The sequence below is a fragment of the Schistocerca serialis genome, chromosome 2, assembly GCF_023864345.2.
Source record: "Schistocerca serialis cubense isolate TAMUIC-IGC-003099 chromosome 2, iqSchSeri2.2, whole genome shotgun sequence".
NCBI classification, from domain to species: domain Eukaryota; kingdom Metazoa; phylum Arthropoda; class Insecta; order Orthoptera; family Acrididae; genus Schistocerca; species Schistocerca serialis.
In genome coordinates this window covers 702335209-702353883 of record NC_064639.1, presented here as the reverse complement: position 1 = coordinate 702353883, position 18675 = coordinate 702335209, and the positions used below count along the sequence as shown (strand labels likewise).

Genomic DNA, 18675 nt, shown 5'->3' with positions numbered 1-18675 from the left:
GAGTCCACACAAGGATGCACTACTGCTGTTATCAGGACAAACGACAATTTCAGCCTACTTAACAGGTAGACAAACAGTTAACGAGTAAATGCTCAGCTATATACGAACAAACTTCACTTAAGCCACAGAACCAAACTGTCTGGAAATATGAGATCAGCCTGTAATTAAAAATGTACATGGTGTAATCAAAAAGCAATTGAAACTTTTTAATTTCACAGGTTTTACACACCCGATTTTCAATTTTTTTCTCATTCACACACTTTTTAATGTAGATTTGCATTTTCAGTTGTTTTGAATATTTAGTTTATTGTTGACAGTTTAATAGGTTATACATGTTTTTGAGTGCTCGGGGGATTTTTACTTTCAAAAATGATGGGTCAAAGAATTTGCCTTAAATTTTGCTTGGAAAATGGAATAAAGTACAGCACAGCATATGAAATACTGACTGTGGCTTTTGGTTTGTCTACTATGGGCAAGACAAAAGTTTACAAGTGGTGTAACAGTTGTGGGTTGACAAGACATTTAAGATGACAACCGCCAAGCAAATCAATTACTGATGACAATATGGAAGAAGTAAAGAAAATGGTGCTGGAAAATTGGTGAATCACCATCCAGGAGGTTGCTGATGATGTCGGCATATCCTATGGCTCATGCCAAGCAATTTTTTTTTTTATTTTTTGGGCATGAAATGTGTAGCAGCAAAGTTTGTCCCAGAATTTTAATTTTGACTAAAAAGAAGTCAAACATCACGCAGGAATTGCTGAATAAAGTTGACAATGATCCAGAACTTCTAAAGATGGTTACAACAGGTGACAAAACATGGGCAATACAGATATAATGTCTAAACCAAGGCCCAAACATTCCAGTGCAAACTGCCTGAAGAGCAAACACCAAAAAAATTTGGCAAGTTTGATCACATGTGAAGGTGGTTCTCACAGTTTCCTTCGATTACTTTCGGATAGTGCATTGTGAGTTCCTGCCTTCTAGTTGTACAGCCAATAAGTAACACTACCTGGAAGTTTTGCACCATTTTCATGTAGCAATCCAAAGAAATTGACCACAATAGTGGTAAAACAACTCGTGGAGATTGCGTCATGATAATGTTCCCAATCTGATCTCAGTTCTTATTCATGATTTTTTGGCAAAAAACAAAACTGGTATGTTGTCTCAGCCACCATATTAACCAGATGTGGACCCCTATGACTTTAACAAAAATCTAGCTATCAGCACACAAAACAACATAGTATCATACTAAATTTGAAGAGTGTGTGTGTGTGTGTGTGTGTGTGTGTGTGTGTGTGTGCTCTCTCTCTCTCTCTCTCTCTCTCTCTTTCTTTCAGTGTATTAAATTTACACAGCAGCTTAAAAATGGAACTTTAGTGCTGGAATAAATATGAATGATGAGTCAGATTTCAAATGAGTGATCAAGTAGCTTTAGACCAAGTCGAATTTCTGAAAGTGTTTCAATATTCACTTCCAATTTGAGTACATACAATGCCTCTGTTCTTAATGTTAGTGCTGACTGCAAATATGACATGAATCAGTGCACTGTTTATTTTTATTATTGGCAATTCATTTTAATTTCCTACTTGTCAACAGTAATAAATTCATGGATTTTATTATTTGGGTGTCACTGATTTCATATCATCTAGTATGATTATGTAAAAGTTTTATGAACCTCATGAGGGTCCATGAAGAAAAACGGGTTGTTAAAATTTTTTACTGGACAGCAGCTATTAGAGGTAAATCAAGACCTTCAAATACCTTACAAGCAGTGGGATACCACTTTTTTAAAGCTGGTCTGATGGGTTATTCTGCCGTAATTATACAATTTATGTGTGTCTTAGGTATTTCCCTGTTACAAGTATATCTACTCTAATGTGCAAGTGGAGTAATCACCAGACGTATGATGTCTAATTACAGTTAAACATCGCAAAATCACTTAAGTCACTGGCATAGATTTAATTGATGCTATAGATTACACATTGGAAGTGACCTTTGTTCATACACTTCACTTCATGGACAGTAAGATAATATCTGACCATGATAAAGGTACATAAGCTTAGTGTGGCGAGATTCTGCTAGTTTCTTAGATTCATTTAATTTGTATATACCAACTTTTTGTTGGAAGTGGGGAAAGTATGATCACTCAGTTTTGTTAATTTAACCTACAAACCTTAAATGATCCCTGCCAACAGCAATGACAGAGCATTGTTACAATAAAGTGTGTGTGGGGCTCGAGGGAGGGAGGAAGAGGAGGAAACAGGGAGAAGAGAAAAGGGGGGGGGGGGTAATTATACCTGATCATAAGGTGCTCCAGGATCTGCAGAGAAAAGTGACTTAACATATTTGTCTGCCTCCTCAGCGATATCCTTTCTATTTGTGGCTACCAAATAGTCTCTCATACGCCGATTATATGGGAAAATTGAAGTGGTTGCACCAATCTCAGCACCCATGTTACAAATAGTGGCCATACCTGTAACAATGTAATACCTGTAATTAGCACATAAACAAAGTTCTTGAAGAGTTGAGGGAAAAACAAACATCCCCGATTTCAATAGAGGAATGAAAATATTTTTCATCACAAATATTCATCCTACAGTCCAATGACTTGCAAACAAGGATGACTTGAAGGAAGGTGTAGATGAATAATGTAACTGTAGTATGTATTCGTACTGAGTCAATATCACAACTTTGAAGTTGACAGTGCTATATGATATAAATGTTTACATCCATAACATTTACTGGAGTACAATTTTCTTGCCCATGGTTTTCAAAGGAACAAAACTTAATGTATAAATGAATAATCAGTGAGCATAAGGCATGGCAAAACAAAATACCAATGTGGTCAATCAAAGAGAGGATGTTAGATGCAGAAGTGTTGAGATCAGTGTCCAGAAGGCCACTTACAAACTGAACTCTTCTCTAATGGAAGATGCAAAAAATTCTCTCTCTTACTTCAGCTTTAACTGTTTCTCAGTGCTATCAGTTTCCAGCTTGCCACCATATTTATTTACACAACTATTTCCACATAATTAAAGTTCTTATGGTGTGAAATAACATTAAGTACTGCAAAAACTGGAAAACCATTACAAAGGGCCATGTTAACAGCAGTCATGAGTTATGGTGGGTGGCTAAAATGGCAAAATAATAGTTTATTCTCAATGGGCAATAACAATACATGCTTGTGACTGTTGTGACAAATCTAAATTTGTAACATGAGCAATTACACTTATGTAAGTGTATGCCCATGAAATGAAACCTTATTTCTGGATAATAACTTTGCTTGTTCATGGCATAGCTCTGATGATTCATACCTAGCCTAGACAGTGGGCTATACTACAGCTCCAACTACTATCAAAATTTTATTATTTTGAATTTAATGCATTTATTTGAACAAGACAAGTAAATACATAAGTTGTATATACAAAGTCTCAATATGGAGATAAGGATGAAAACATCATATTAACATTGAGCAATTTGTACTTTCCACCACGCAAAGGACATCTGATCAAGAGCTGCAGAATAATAATAATAATAACAATAATAATAAACAGTTCAGGGAATTGCATCTGTATAATCCTACCAGGCAGAGGGAACATACTGTTTTACGTGGAATACAAAGCAAATGTCGTTCATGGTGAATCTTCACATCGTTAAGAAGTGACAGTTCAGAGTGATTACTGGATACTACACACCATCCTCCTATTGACCACATCATACTTTCCACAATGGTACATGCCAAAATCAGTTCAATATCACGCACCAGTGCAGTACACAAGTTGGTGTATCTTCCTAATTGACATCTGTCTACAAATGCTCAACTTTCACAACTACTCACAAAGAACTGAACATCACAGTATTACCTAGCTCAGCAGTCAGTTTTGGCAATCACCTCATTGTCACTGACACTTTCTTCCTCAAATTTAAATATATTACATTCAACCTGATGTTTTCTTGAGCAAAATATCCGACTAGTAGAGAAGCAGCATTGTTCTTAATTACTGATTGTAGCAGGTGAGACTCCAATTTTTAGATATATTTTCCGCTCCAATTTTTAGATACATTTAGGAGTGTTACCTGCTGCAATATACACACATTACTCACCAGTGCACGAAATTGAGTCCACTCCAGGACCATGGTACTCCACAATAGCACCAGTGCCGCCTTTCACAGTGAGTATTCCAGCAACTTTCAAAATGATATCTTTGGGTGATGTCCATCCCTTCAACTTGCCTGTGAGATTTACTCCAATCACCTAAAAATGTGATAATGTATAACTCTACAGTATACTGGTAACATATAACATTACTCAATACTGAACATTTCCATACAAAAAGCCATGAAGTGCAAACTTCAGTAAGAAAAGTAACAAAGTTTTAATAAGCAAAGGAATTGTAGGCAGAGTAAATAAGAAGTTTACACATATCTTTCACCATAAACAGCAAAATCAATTTCTTTAATAACTGCAGCAGCAGGCTATTATTCTCCATAGTGTAAGGCTCTAAATGCAATATGCCAAATATTTTCTGTTCACTACTCAACCAGTCCTTTTGAGTAATTTCAGAGCTTACTTGTCATGGTTTACTGAACAGTATGTTCATTGTTCCACTTCTTATTGCATAGAACGTATCCATATGTTGTGCTGAATACGAAAATGCTGTATTCTAGCCCGCCTATTACAACATTTATTTACTAACACTAATTACACTCCTTAAAGAATTTGCAACTGAATGACCCCATTTTTCACCATAACAAAAAAATGTGCCTCCTAATTACAAGAAAGCAAAGGTCACACTCATCTGCTAGAAGGGTAGCAGAAGTGAACAACTGAACTATCATCCAGTATCATTGCCCTGTTGTAGAGTCTTAAAATACAGTGCTGTATCTCTACAAGAATTCTCTCTTCCATGCCAATGAGTACTGATTTTTACATCATCTATAATGCAGAACCTGATTCGTACATTTCTCACAGGACATCCTGAAAGCCATCACCCAAGCCCATGTGGTAGATGCAGAATTTCTCTACTTATAAAAAGGATCTGACTCCATACAAAACACTTCCAGATGAAAGTATGATCACATCTGTTTCAACCAAAATTTATGACTTCAGTGAGGATTTCTTGGTGGGGAGAAAGTAAAATACGAGGCATGACCATAAAATAAGGTCTCCAATTATATTTTCACATAGGAAACACCTTTATTGGCAATTAATGTTACGTTGATGGAAAGGTTGGACTTGCAGCTATTTTTCAACATTATCACCAATGCAACTGAAGCAATTCAGATGAGAGCAGCATTTACCAATAGGTTTGAACAACATCTAATTGTTATGGAGATCTTGGAGGGGAGGCAATGTTCTTTTTGAGAAACAATACTGAGAAAAACGTTAGAACGTTCAAAACAGGGTACTAGCACAAACAGGCAGCCTGGGTGGCTGACTAAAGGGATAAGAATATCTTGTAGAACAAAGTGGCAATTATATCAAAACGTTAGAAACAGTCAAAATCTAAATGCAGCAGCCCATTACAAACAGTATTGTAAGGTGCTTAAAAAAGTTATTAGGAAGGCAAAAAGTATGTGGTATGCAGATAGAATAGCTAAGTCCCAGGATAAAATTAAAACCATATGGTCAGTCGTAAAGGAAGTGGCTGGTCTGCAGAGACAGGTCGAGAATATAGAATCAGTGCGTAGTGGGGATGTCCGTGTTACTGATAAGTCGCAAATATGTACAGTACTTAATAATCACTTTCTGAATATAGCAGGTGAACTAAATAGAAACCTAGTCCCAACAGGGAATCATATAGCGCTCTTAGAAAAAAGTGTTCCGAGACTGTTACCTGAAATGCTCCTCCATGATACTGACAAGAGGCAGATTGAGTTAATAATTAAATCACTAAAGACCAAGAACTCTCATGGATATGACGGGGTATCTAGCAGAATACTGAAGTATTGTTCCACGTATGTTAGCTCAGTACTTAGCCATATCTGTAACTTTTCCTTCAGGAGTGGTCGGTTTCCTGACCGATTAAAGTACTCGGTAGTGAAGCCACTTTATAAAAAGGGAGACAGGGATAATGTTGACAATTATAGACCTATTTCTATGCCATCGGTGTTTGCTAAAGTTATCGAGAGGGTTGTATATACAAGGTTACTGCAGCATTTAAATTCACATAATTTGCTGTCAAATGTACAGTTTGGTTTTAGAAATGGCTTAACAACTGAAAATGCTATAGTCTCTTTTCTCTGTGAGGTTTTGGACGGATTAAATAAATGGTTGCGAACGTTAGATGTTTTCTTTGATTTAATGAAGGCTTTTGACTGTGTTGACCACAAAATATTACTGCAGAAGTTGAAACATTATGGAGTAAGGGGAGTAGCTTACAATTGGTTCGCCTCCTACTTTAAGAACAGAAAGCAGAAGGTAATCCTCCGCAATATTGAGAGTGGTAATGATGTTCAGTCCCAATGGGGCACTGTTAAATGGGGCGTTCCCCAAGGGTCGGTGCTGGGGCCACTGCTGTTTCTTATTTATGTAAATGATATGCCTTCTAGTATTACAGGTGATTCAAAAATATTTCTGTTTGCTGATGACACCACCTTGGTAGTGAAGGATCTTGTGTGTAATATTGAAACATTATCAAATAATGTAGTTCATGATATAAGTTCGTGGCTTGTGGAAAATAATTTGATGCTAAATCACAGTAAGACTCAGTTTTTACAGTTTCTAACTCACAATTCAACAAGAACCAATATTTTGATCAGACAGAATGGGCATATTACAAGCGAGACGGAACAGTTCAAGTTCCTAGGCATTCGGATAGATAGTAAGCTGTTGTGGAAAGCCCATGTCCAGGATCTTGTTCAGAAACTAAATGCTGCTTTATTTACCATTAGAACAGTACCTGAAATAAGTGACACTTCAACACGAAAAGTAGTATACTTCGCATATTTTCATACGCTTATGTCGTATGGTATTATTTTTTGGGGTAATTCTTCTGATTCAAAAAGGGTATTTTTGGCTCAAAAACGGGCTGTTCGAGCTATGTATGGTGTAAGTTCGAAAACCTCTTGTCAACCCCTATTCAATAGTCTGGGAATTTTGACATTGCCCTCACAGTATGTATTTTCTTTAATGTCGTTTGTTGTTAGCAATATTAGCTTATTCCCAAGAGTTAGCAGCTTTCACTCAGTTAATACTAGGCAGAAATCAAATCTGCATGTGGAATGCACTTCCTTGACTCTTGTGCAGAAAGGAGTGCAGTATTCTGCTGCATCCATTTTCAATAAGCTACCACAAGAACTCAAAAATCTTAGCAGTAGCCCAAACACTTTTAAGTCTAAACTGAAAAGTTTCCTCATGGCTCACTCCTCCTATTCTGTCGAGGAGCTCCTGGAAGAGCTAAAAAATTAAGCAAATTCCAGTGTTACATTCTTGATTTTCTTTATTTAAACTAACGACTTGTCGCTGAATATGTTTCTTATATTTCATTTTATCTGTTTCTACAATCGTGTTATAATTTCATGTATTGACTCGTTCCATGACCATGGAGACTTCTCCTAAATGTGGTCCCACGGAACAATAAATAAATAAATAAATAAAAAAAGCTGACTGCCAAACTGTTCTACTGCCACCAACGTACATTGTGTTTAAGGACCACAAAGATAAAATATGAGAAATTAGGGATCGTACGGAGGCATATAGACAGTTGTTTCTCCCTAACTATTTGCTAGTCGAACAGCAAAGGAAACAACAAGTAGTGGTACAGGGTGCCTTCAGCCATGCACTGTATGGTAGCTTGCAGGGTATCGACAAAGATGTAGATGTAAATTTACATGTCCTGTGGCATTTTTTGTATACCCTTGCCACAGAACTCTTCTGCCACATTGTGTAAGTAGGACTCAACCTTGTTTGTCAGCTCTTCATTAAACTGGAAATGCATTCCATCCACAAGTGATCTCAGCTCCAGAAACATATGAAAATCACTAGGTGCTAAGAAGTCTGGGCTGTAAAGGGGGGAGGAGAGGTCAGAATGTCATGTCCAAATTGGGCCTGGAGATTGATTGTTGCATGCCAATCTTCAAGCATTTCTGTCTTCATTTTTGCAATTATTTTGGCCAAAACCAAAGGGCAACCAGAAGGCTGTTGGTCATGGACGTTTTTATGCTGAATGTCGATTCTTGAACTCTCTGACCCACTTTCACATTTTTTTATGTCCATACACTGTCCATAGACTTTATATAATAGATGATGAATGGCAATGGGTGTAGTGTCCGGATCACTGGATGTAACTTACACATGGTGAAAGAATCCAAGGGGAACCCATTGCGAACAGCTGCCCGTCAAAACTGAGCATCTCAGTGGGCTCAGATTGGTGAAAGATTGAAAGGGGGAAGGTTGGGGCGCCAGCCAAGCTACATTCCAGTGTTGTCGGATCTCATGTAAAAGTGTTCCTCACAGCTTCAGCATCTCTGAGGCCTTATTTTGTGGACACACCTTGTATCCTGGATGGAGGAGAAACTGCAGTCACGCCCCAGTAACGCATGTTGGATCATTATTATTCATGTTTACATTAATGACCTGGCAGTTAATGTTAATAACAATTTCTTACTTTTTAGATGATGCAGTTACCTATAATGAGGACTTGGGAAAAAAACCCTCTGCAAAAATATTCAGTCATATCCTGACCAGTTTTGAGAGGTAAGTGCTTTAAATGCCAGAAATGTAAAGTTGTAAAAACATAGTCACCTATGAGTCAAAATCAAAATCCATAAAATCATACCAATACTGGATTGGTCGGTTGGTTTAAAGGGAGGGGGGAGGAAGGAGACCAAACTACTTGGTCATTGGTCCCATACCAATACTGGAGTGTAACAATTTGTAGGTATATGAAATTGAATCTTCAGACAAGTTTAATAGTAGGGAAAGCACATGGTAGACTTTACTGGGAAAATGCAGTAACATCTATAAAGGAACATGCCTACAAAACAATTGTGCACCTATCCTAGAACAACAATGAAGTGTGTGCAAATATGAAGCACACCCATAAAGTAAGTTCCCATTCACCCCACAGCCAGTGAACTGTATGTTATGCAAAGCAACTGCATGTACACAATATAGTATTGACATGGCATGGAACCTGCACTGAAGGAACTTCTGGAGGCTCATATTCCAGCTCCCAACATGTGTTAAGTGCAGTCACTAAAAGTTTTTGAATGCACAGAACACAGCACCACTCTAAATTCATAGTCAGCTGTTCCTGGTCTATGAGGATAACGTCATGAGCAACACAACAATACACCATCAATCATTACAGGCGACCTTATGTGGGGACACATTGTGGAGAACTGTCACTTCACAATCAAGGGACTTGACAATCTGAACCCACAGATGTGCTGTGTGTTGTATGAAACTGTCAAGGAGTACATGTTGTACTGGAAATTACATGCCATGTGGGGGTCATAGCTAAATGCTCCAGAACACAAAATAATGCGCGTGGGGGTATCTCTGACTTTTCTGCAGTGGTACCACGATGACAGTGATGAACTTCTGGATCATTTCACCACAGGCGTTGAGACGTGTTGCACACATTACCCCAGAAACCAAGCAGCAGTCAATGCATTGGCATCACAGTCGCTTTCCCTGCAAGATGAAGCATGAGAAGTGCTGTGTTCAGTGTTCTGGGACAGACAGATGGGGACTTCTAATCATATTCCTGACCAGATGAGAGAATTACTGCAAAACAATACAGATATGATGGACCATTCAGAACAGACAGCGTGCAATGTTCAGTGCCGATGTTGACTTGCTGCATGATAATGTTGAGCACAGCACAGCTCGACAGACAAGAGAGCTATTGCAAATGTTTGGCTGGGAGGTGTTTGATAATCCACCTTACAGTGCAAAGCTAGCTCCCAGCGAGTTCCATCTGATTTGGAACCTCAAAAAACTTTTGTGCAGTGGGAGTCAACATTTTCACACTGACGGAGAGGCAGAGATGTCGTCACACAGCGGTTCCAATCCCAGGTGGCAAAGACGACACAGGGATACTAAAGTTAATCCCATATTACGACAAATTTCTGAATTCCAGAGGTGAATATATTGAAAAATAGCTCAACATTTCCTGTATCTGTTCTAGTAAATATTTCAATTAAATTATGTTTTGTCTCTGTTCATGACCCCCATGGAAACTTACTATATGAATATGTCTCTTAGATAGAAAAGGAAATATGGAACATATGCAAAGAAGGGCAATAGGGATGATCACAGGTTACTTTGGGCCACAGGATAGTCACAGAAATGCTGAAAAATCTCAACTAGCAGATGTTTGAAGTCATGCTGACTATCCTGCAAAAGCCTACAGTCTGTTTTAATTACTTGATAGCTGACACTTCACAGGCTGGAGCTGGTTTCCTCCAATCGGAGCGCTCAACATCGCACCTGAACCATTTGCAATTGCCAAACTGCCCCAATAAATGCTCAGGTGACTCCCACTGTGACTAGTACCACAGCGCGCACAGCCACACAAATGCAACGGTTGGCTAACACGGCAGAGTTAAGCGGTGCTTGGAACTTAGTGCTTGCGCATTCCGCAAATATCAGAGCACCACGAGGAAATCAATCGTGAAACATTTTTTAATTAGATCAAAAATATGTTGGTGCCCCATACCATTCAGTTTTAAAGGATAAGACTTGAACCCTGTTCCGAAGGAAGACACTATTTAAGAGTTATGACAACACAGAGTTACTCCACATGATTCACTAAAATAAGTACACTACTGGCCATTAAAATTGCTACACCACAAAGATGACGTGCTACAAACGCGAAATTTAACCGACAGGAAGAAGATGCTGTGATATGCAAATGATTAGCTTTTCAGAGCATTCACACATGGTTGGCACCGGTGGCAACAACGTGCTGACATGAGGAAAGTTTCCAACCGATTTCTCATACACAAACAGCAGTTGACCGGCGTTGCCTGGTGAAACATTGTTAGGATGCCTCGTGTAAGGAGGAGAAATACATACCATCACGTTTCCGACTTTGATAAAGGTCAGATTGTAGCCTGTCGCGATTGTGGTTTATCGTATCGCGACATTGCTGCTTGCGTTGGTCGAGATCCAATGACTTTTAGCAGAATATGGAATCCGTGTGTTCAGGAGGGTAATACGGAACGCCATGCTGGGTCCCAATGGCCTTTTATCACTAGCAGTCGAGATGACAGGCATCTTATCCGCATGGCTGTAACGGATCGTGCAGCCACGTCTCGATCCCTGAATCAACAGATGGGGACGTTTGCAAGACAACAACCATCTGCACAAGCAGTTCAACGACGTTTGCAGCAGCATGGGCTATCAGCTCGGAGACCATGGCTGAGGTTCCCCTTTAAGCTGCATCACAGACAGGAGCGCCTGTGAAGGTGTACTCAACAATGAACCTGGGTGCACAAACAGCAAAAAGTCATTTTTTCGGATGAATCGAGGTTCTGTTTACAGCCTGATGTTGGTCGCATCCGTGTTTGGCGACATCATGGTGAATGCACATTGGAAGCATGTATTCGTCACCACCATAATGGCGTATCACCCGGCGTGATGGTATGGGGTGACATTGGTTACCCGTCTCGGTCACCTCTTGTTCGCATTGACGGCACTTTGAACAGTGGATGTTACATTTCAGATGTGTTACGACCCGTGGCTCTACCCTTCATTCGATCGCTGCAAAACCCTACATTTTAGCAGGATAATGCCACGACCCCATGTTGCAGGTCCTGTGCGGACCTTTCTCAATACAAAAAATGTTCGACTGCTGCCCTGGCCAGCACGTTCTCCAGATCTCTCACCAATTGCAAACGTCTGGTCAATGGTGGCGGAGCAACTGGCTCATCACAATACACCAGTCACTACTTTTGATGAACTGTGGTATCGTGTTGAAGCTGCATGGGCAGCTGTACCTGCACACGCCATCCAAGCTCTGTTTGACTCACTGTCCAGGCATATTGAGGTCATTATTACGGGCAGAGGTGGTTGTTCTGGGTACCGATTTCTCAGGATTTATGCACCCAAATTGCGTGAAAATGTAATAACATGTCAGTTCTACTATAATATATTTGTCCAATGAATACCCGTTTATCATCTGCATTTCTTCTTGGTGTAGCAATTTTAATGGCCAGTAGTGTACAATTATTAGAATTCATGTCATTTCACACACCAGAATTCCCAAAATATGTTATGAATGAGGTAGTTTATAAATATGGACAGAGAGTCATAAGACTATCATCTTATTGCCCCTTTAACGCTACAGAACTTATTTGGGCGCAAGGGGAAGAATATACTGCTCGCGAAAATAAAAAAAAATATTGTTAGTGAAGTTGAGAAACTGACTATTTAAGGCCTGCAAAACGTCACCAAACTGGACTGAAGAGCTGTTGTGATGGGCAAAGCGACTGATTGATGAAGCACGGAGTAATGATTGTCTTCTCAAAGACAACGTAATGGAACTACTTATTACTTCCAACTGCTCACACACTTCAGTAAGGTCCAGTGATTCTGACACGAGTGGTATTCACACTCTTTTGGACAGCGCCGCTGTCTACAGCTAGCAATCTGTGATGGTATGTACACAAACATTTCCTTACTTTTAAACAGTATACACTGTTTCTATATGGCATTCCTGTGCATCCTATAATGTGTCATGAGTCAGCTCCTGAAGCAAGTGTGAGGATAGATACAGGTAACCAATGAAATCAAGAAATTAGTTTACTTTTGGCACTTATTTTTCTCCTGAGTTTGCTCATAGAGGTTAGCGTTTATCTTTATAAAACAAAGTGTGATGAATAGTTTTGCCAGAAGTTGTTGATCATCATTTTCTTGGATTCATTGCATATCACGAGGTTGTGGTTGTGTTAGCAGTTCAGTCCCTTAAAATCAGCTGTTGAGACACCATCTTAGTTTTCTGTCTTACCTCACGATGGCCACTGCAAGCACTGCTTCACGTTACACACAAGAAAAGGGAACACGTTCAATAATATTGTCAATTCATCACTATATTGGCCACCTGAGAGCATGTATTGATGTATCATTAATACCAGAAATACTGATGAGCAGTATTGATGGCCCCAGAAGTATTCTCAATGTGTACAGAACGTGTGGGGTCAAGCATTGACGGTTTGACATTGCTCGCCATTACAGTAGCCCCAAATGGCAAACATCAACTACCAAGTAATTTTAAACTGACAATACTCACAAAGTTTTATGAACCAGTATTAAGTGAGGTATCTGGGAATATGGTATAGCCTTCTCTCACTCCCGTATCACCCACATAGGCATTTAAGACGTAATTTTTCCCACAGTCCATACATAAATAGAGTGGAATGTACTCTCTGCCATGGCTTTCATAGTGGTTTGCAGAGTATGGTTGTAGATGGGACATGTTGTTGTTGTTGTGGTCTTCAGTCCTGAGACTGGTTTGATGCAGCTCTCCATGCTACTCTATCCTGTGCAAGCTTTTTCATCTCCCAGTACCTACTGCAACCTACATCCTTCTGAATCTGCTTAGTGTATTCATCTCTTGGTCTCCCTCTACGATTTTTACCCTCCACGCTGCCCTCCAATGCTAAATTGGTGATCCCTTGATGCCTGAGAACATGTCCTACCAACCGATCCCTTCTTCTGGTCAAGTTGTGCCACAAACTTCTCTTCTCCCCAATCCTATTCAATACTTCCTCATTAGTTATGTGATCTACCCATCTAATCTTCAGCATTCTTCTGTAGCACCACATTTCGAAAGCTTCTATTCTCTTCTTGTCCAAACTATTTATCGTCCATGTTTCACTTCCATACATGGCTACACTCCATACAAATACTTTCAGAAATGACTTCCTGACACTTAAATCAATACTGGATGTTAACAAATTTCTCTTCTTCAGAAACGCTTTCCTTGCCATTGCCAGCCTACATTTTATATCCTCTCTACTTCGACCATCATCAGTTATTTTGCTCCCCAAATAGCAAAACTCCTTTACTACTTTAAGTGTCTCATTTCCTAATGTAATTGCCTCAGCATCACCCGATTTAATTTGACTACATTCCATTATCCTCGTTTTGCTTTTGTAGATGTTCATCTTATCTCCTCCTTTCAAGACACTGTCCATTCCATTCAACTGCTCTTCCAAGTCCTTTGCTGTCTCTGACAGAAGTACAATGTCATCGGCGAACCTCAAAGTTTTTATTTCTTCTCCATGAATTTTAATACCTACTCCGATTTTTTCTTTTGTTTCCTTCACTGCTTGCTCAATATACAGATTGAACAACATCGGGGAGAGGCTACAACCCTGTCTTACTCCATTCCCAACCACTGCTTCCCTTTCATGTCCCTCGAATCTTATAACTGCCATCTGGTTTCTGTACAAATTGTAAATAGCCTTTCACTCCCTGTATTTTACCCCTGCCACCTTTAGAATTTGAAAGAGAGTATTCCAGTCAACATTGTCAAAAGCTTTCTCTAAGTCTACAAATGCTAGAAATGTAGGTTTGCCTTTCCTTAATCTTTCCTCTAAGATAAGTCGTAAGGTCAGTATTGCCTCACGTGTTCCAGTGCTTCTACGGAATCCAAACTGATCTTCCCCGAGGTTGGCTTCTACTAGTTTTTCCATTCGTCTGTAAAGAATTCGTGTTAGTATTTTGCAGCTGTGACTTATTAAGCTGATAGTTCGGTAATTTTCACATCTGTCAACACCTGCTTTCTTTGGGATTGGAATTATTATATTCTTCTTGAAGTCTGAGGGTATTTCGCCTGTTTCATACATCTTGCTCACCAGATGGTAGAGTTTTGTCAGGACTGGCTCTCCCACGGCCGTCAGTAGTTCCAATGGAATATTGTCTACTCCGGGGGCCTTGTTTCAACTCAGGTCTTTCAGTGCTCTGTCAAACTCTTCACGCAGTATCATATCTCCCATTTCATCTTCATCTACATCCTCTTCCATTTCCATAATATTGTCCTCAAGTACATCGCCCTTGTATAGACCCTCTATATACTCCTTCCACCTTTCTGCTTTCCCTTCTTTGCTTAGAACTGGGTTTCCATCTGAGCTCTTGATATTCATACAAGTCGTTCTCTTATCTCCAAAGGTCTCTTTAATTTTCCTGTAGGCGGTATCTATCTTACCCCTAGTGAGATAGGCCTCTACATCCTTACATTTGTCCTCTAGCCATCCCTGCTTAGCCATTTTGCACTTCCTGTCGATCTCATTTTTGAGACGTTTGTATTCCTTTTTGCCTGCTTCATTTACTGCATTTTTGTATTTTCTCCTTTCAGCAATTAAATTCAATATTTCTTCTGTTACCCAAGGATTTCTACTAGCCCTCGTCTTTTTACCTACTTGATCCTCTGCTGCCTTCACTACTCCATCCCTCAAAGCTGCCCATTCTTCTTCTACTGTATTTATTTCCCCCATTCCTGTCAATTGCTCCCTTATGCTCTCCCTGAATCTCTGTACAACCTCTGGTTCTTTTAGTTTATCCAGGTCCCATCTCCTTAAATCCCACCTTTTTGCAGTTTCTTCAGTTTTAATCTACAGGTCATAACCAATAGATTGTGGTCAGAATCCACATCTGCCCCTGGAAATGTCTTACAATTTAAAACCTGGTTCCTAAATCTCTGTCTTACCATTATATAATATTATAATAATAATTTAGTATCTCCAGGGTTCTTCCATGTATACAACCTTCTTTCATGATTCTTAAACCAAGTGTTAGTTATGATTATGTTGTGCTCTGTGCAAAATTCTACAAGGCGGCTTCCTCTTTCATTTCTGTCCCCCAATCCATATTCACCTACTATGTTTCCTTCTCTCCCTTTTCCTACACTCGAATTCCAGTCACCCATGACTATTAAATTTTCGTCTCCCTTCACAATCTGAATAATTTCTTTTATTTCATCATACATTTCTTCAATTTCTTCATCATCTGCAGAGCTAGTTGGCATATAAACTTGTACTACTGTAGTAGGTGTGGGCTTCGTATCTATCTTGGCCACAATAATGCGTTCACTATGCTGTTTGTAGTAACTTACCCGCATTCCTATTTTCCTATTCATTATTAAACCTACTCCTGCATTACCCTTATTTGATTTTGTGTTTATAACCCTGTAGTCACCTGACCAGAAGTCTTGTTCCTCCTGCCACCGAACTTCACTAATTCCCACTATATCTAACTTCAACCTATCCATTTCCCTTTTTAAATTTTCTAACCTACCTGCCCGATTAAGGGATCTGACATTCCACGCTCCGATCCGTAGAACGCCAGTTTTCTTTCTCCTGATAACGACATCCTCTTGAGTAGTCCCCGCCCGGAGATCCGAATGGGGGACTATTTTACCTCCGGAATATTTTACCCAAGAGGACGCCATCATCAAGTAATCATACAGTAAAGCTGCATGCCCTCGGGAAAAATTACGGCTGTAGTTTCCCCTTGCTTTCAGCCGTTCGCAGTACCAGCACAGCAAGGCCGTTTTGGTTATTGTTACAAGGCCAGATCAGTCAATCATCCAGACTGTTGCCCTTGCAACTACTGAAAAGGCTGCTGCCCCTCTTCAGGAACCACACGTTTGTCTGGCCTCTCAACAGATACCCCTCCGTTGTGGTTGCACCTACGGTACGGCTATCTGTATCGCTGAGGCACACAAGCCTCCCCACCAACGGCAAGGTCCATGGTTCATGGGGGGGAGATGGGACATATTTGTCAGATGGGACATATGACAAATTTTACTTTCTTATATTACACTCAATCATTGCGTGTTTACAACTGAGCACTTGCCATGGAACACTATCTTGAAGGACTGGCTAAAAAGAAAGTTTAACAGTGGAAAAACCATGATGAAATAAGGACAATAATATGAAAAGTAAAGAGTGCTACTTACCATGTTGAGGAGTTGCTCCAAGTCATGCACATGCACACAAAAAGACTGCTGAACATCGATCAACCAGAACATTATGACCACTTGCCTAACAACCAGTACGTCCATCTTTGGCACAGATAACAGGGGAGACCCATCATGGCATGGAAGCAATGAGGCCTTGGCAGGTCGCTGAAGGATGTGTTCAGATCTGGAGAGCTGGGGTAGCCAGCACACCAATTTGAACTCACCATTGTTTTCCTGAAATCATTCCATCACATTCCTGGCCTTGTGGAATGCCACTGCCATCGGGAAACATCATCATGAAGGAGTGTACATGACAAGCAACCAATGTACGATACTCCTTGGTTGTCATGGTGCCCGTATGAGCTCCACTGGGCCAATGGATGCCCACGTGAATGATCCCCGGAGTAAAATGGAGCTGCCAGCAGCTTATCTCCGTCCCGAAGTATAGGTGTCAGTGGGCCCATTCTCCTGAAAAATAATGGATTCGCCCTCTCCTACTGGAATGATGATGAATGTATAGGGATTCATCAGACCATGCAATGCTCTGCCACTGCACCAGCGTCCAGTGCCAATGGTCACATACCTGGTTCAGTCTTAGTTGCTAATGTCATTGTGTTAACACTGGCACATGCACGGATCACCAGCTGTGGAGGCCCATCATTAAAGAGTGTTTGGTGTACTGTGTGTTCAGACATACTTCTGTAATCTGCCCAGCATTAAAGTATGATGTTAGTTCACCACAGTTCGCCATCTGTCCTGTTTTATGAGTCTGCCCAGCCTACAACAACCAACATCTGTAATGAGGGGTGGCCGCCCAGCCAAATGACATCTGGACGCGGTTTCACCATGAGTTGCAGACACTCATCACCGCACTCCTAAACCTCTGGGCCATCACAATTTGCCCTCTGTCAAACTCAGATTGCACGCCTTTCCCATTCTACACATGGTCAGCATGCTCATTGATACTACCACGCACTGTGAATGTGTCTGACAGACAGTCATTCCTCATCAAGTGATGCTGCCATCGTCAGGACAGGTTTATATAGATAGTAGATCGGTGATTATAATGTTCTGGCTGATCAGGGCACATGTGAGCTTACAGGCAACAGGGCATCTAATACAGCTTGTGTGAATAGTGTTTTTTAATGTTAGGAGAAGGCAAAACTCTATGTATAGCAGTCTCTTTGTATGCTTCTCTGTGATTCAGCATTTCCTTTATGTAGGGTCAAATCCATACCAAGTGGTCCAAGAAAAAAATAATTGGTTGCTTGAACATCTCAGGAAAATTTTATGTTTTCTGGGTGAATTCCTCAATGTTTAGTAGTTATAAAAATATTTTTTAAGAAATCTAATATTTATTATTTTAAAATGGCAGCCATATTCATTCCAGGTCGCATACTTTTTTTTCTATTTGCAAGCATCTACATTTTTGACAATTATTCGGTAGTGGATTGTCCTAAGCCTTTCAGATAAAATGCATTTAGTTCAACACACTCTGGGCTACATATTAACATCATTATTCCTTAGCTGAATGTATTCTTTAATATATTTTTAATAGTTCAAAGTTATCAGTCACCAATTAAAAATCTCAATTTTTGAACAGTAGTTTTCCAAGGAAAGTTTAATTTCTCAGCTTTAATATTATTTCTGCTATTACACTGTCTAATATAGTTACTTTTTATGGAGTATCACTGGTGAGCAGCTTACACTTAAGAAAATACTCTATTTTAACAAATGGATTTTTTTTTAATTTTTC

General features: G+C 39.8%; 1 protein-coding gene across 1 annotated transcript in view; it reads right to left on the bottom strand.

Annotated features, from left to right (window-relative positions):
- Positions 1–18675, bottom strand: part of LOC126457848 (probable aconitate hydratase, mitochondrial) — a 122697-nt gene that overhangs the window by 44309 nt on the left and 59713 nt on the right. The window contains exons 6-7 of the mRNA XM_050094488.1: positions 4108–4258; positions 2301–2476 (exon numbers count right to left, since the gene is read on the bottom strand). Coding sequence (XP_049950445.1) covers positions 2301–2476; positions 4108–4258 — 327 coding nt within the window. The remainder of the gene's footprint in view (positions 1–2300; positions 2477–4107; positions 4259–18675) is intronic.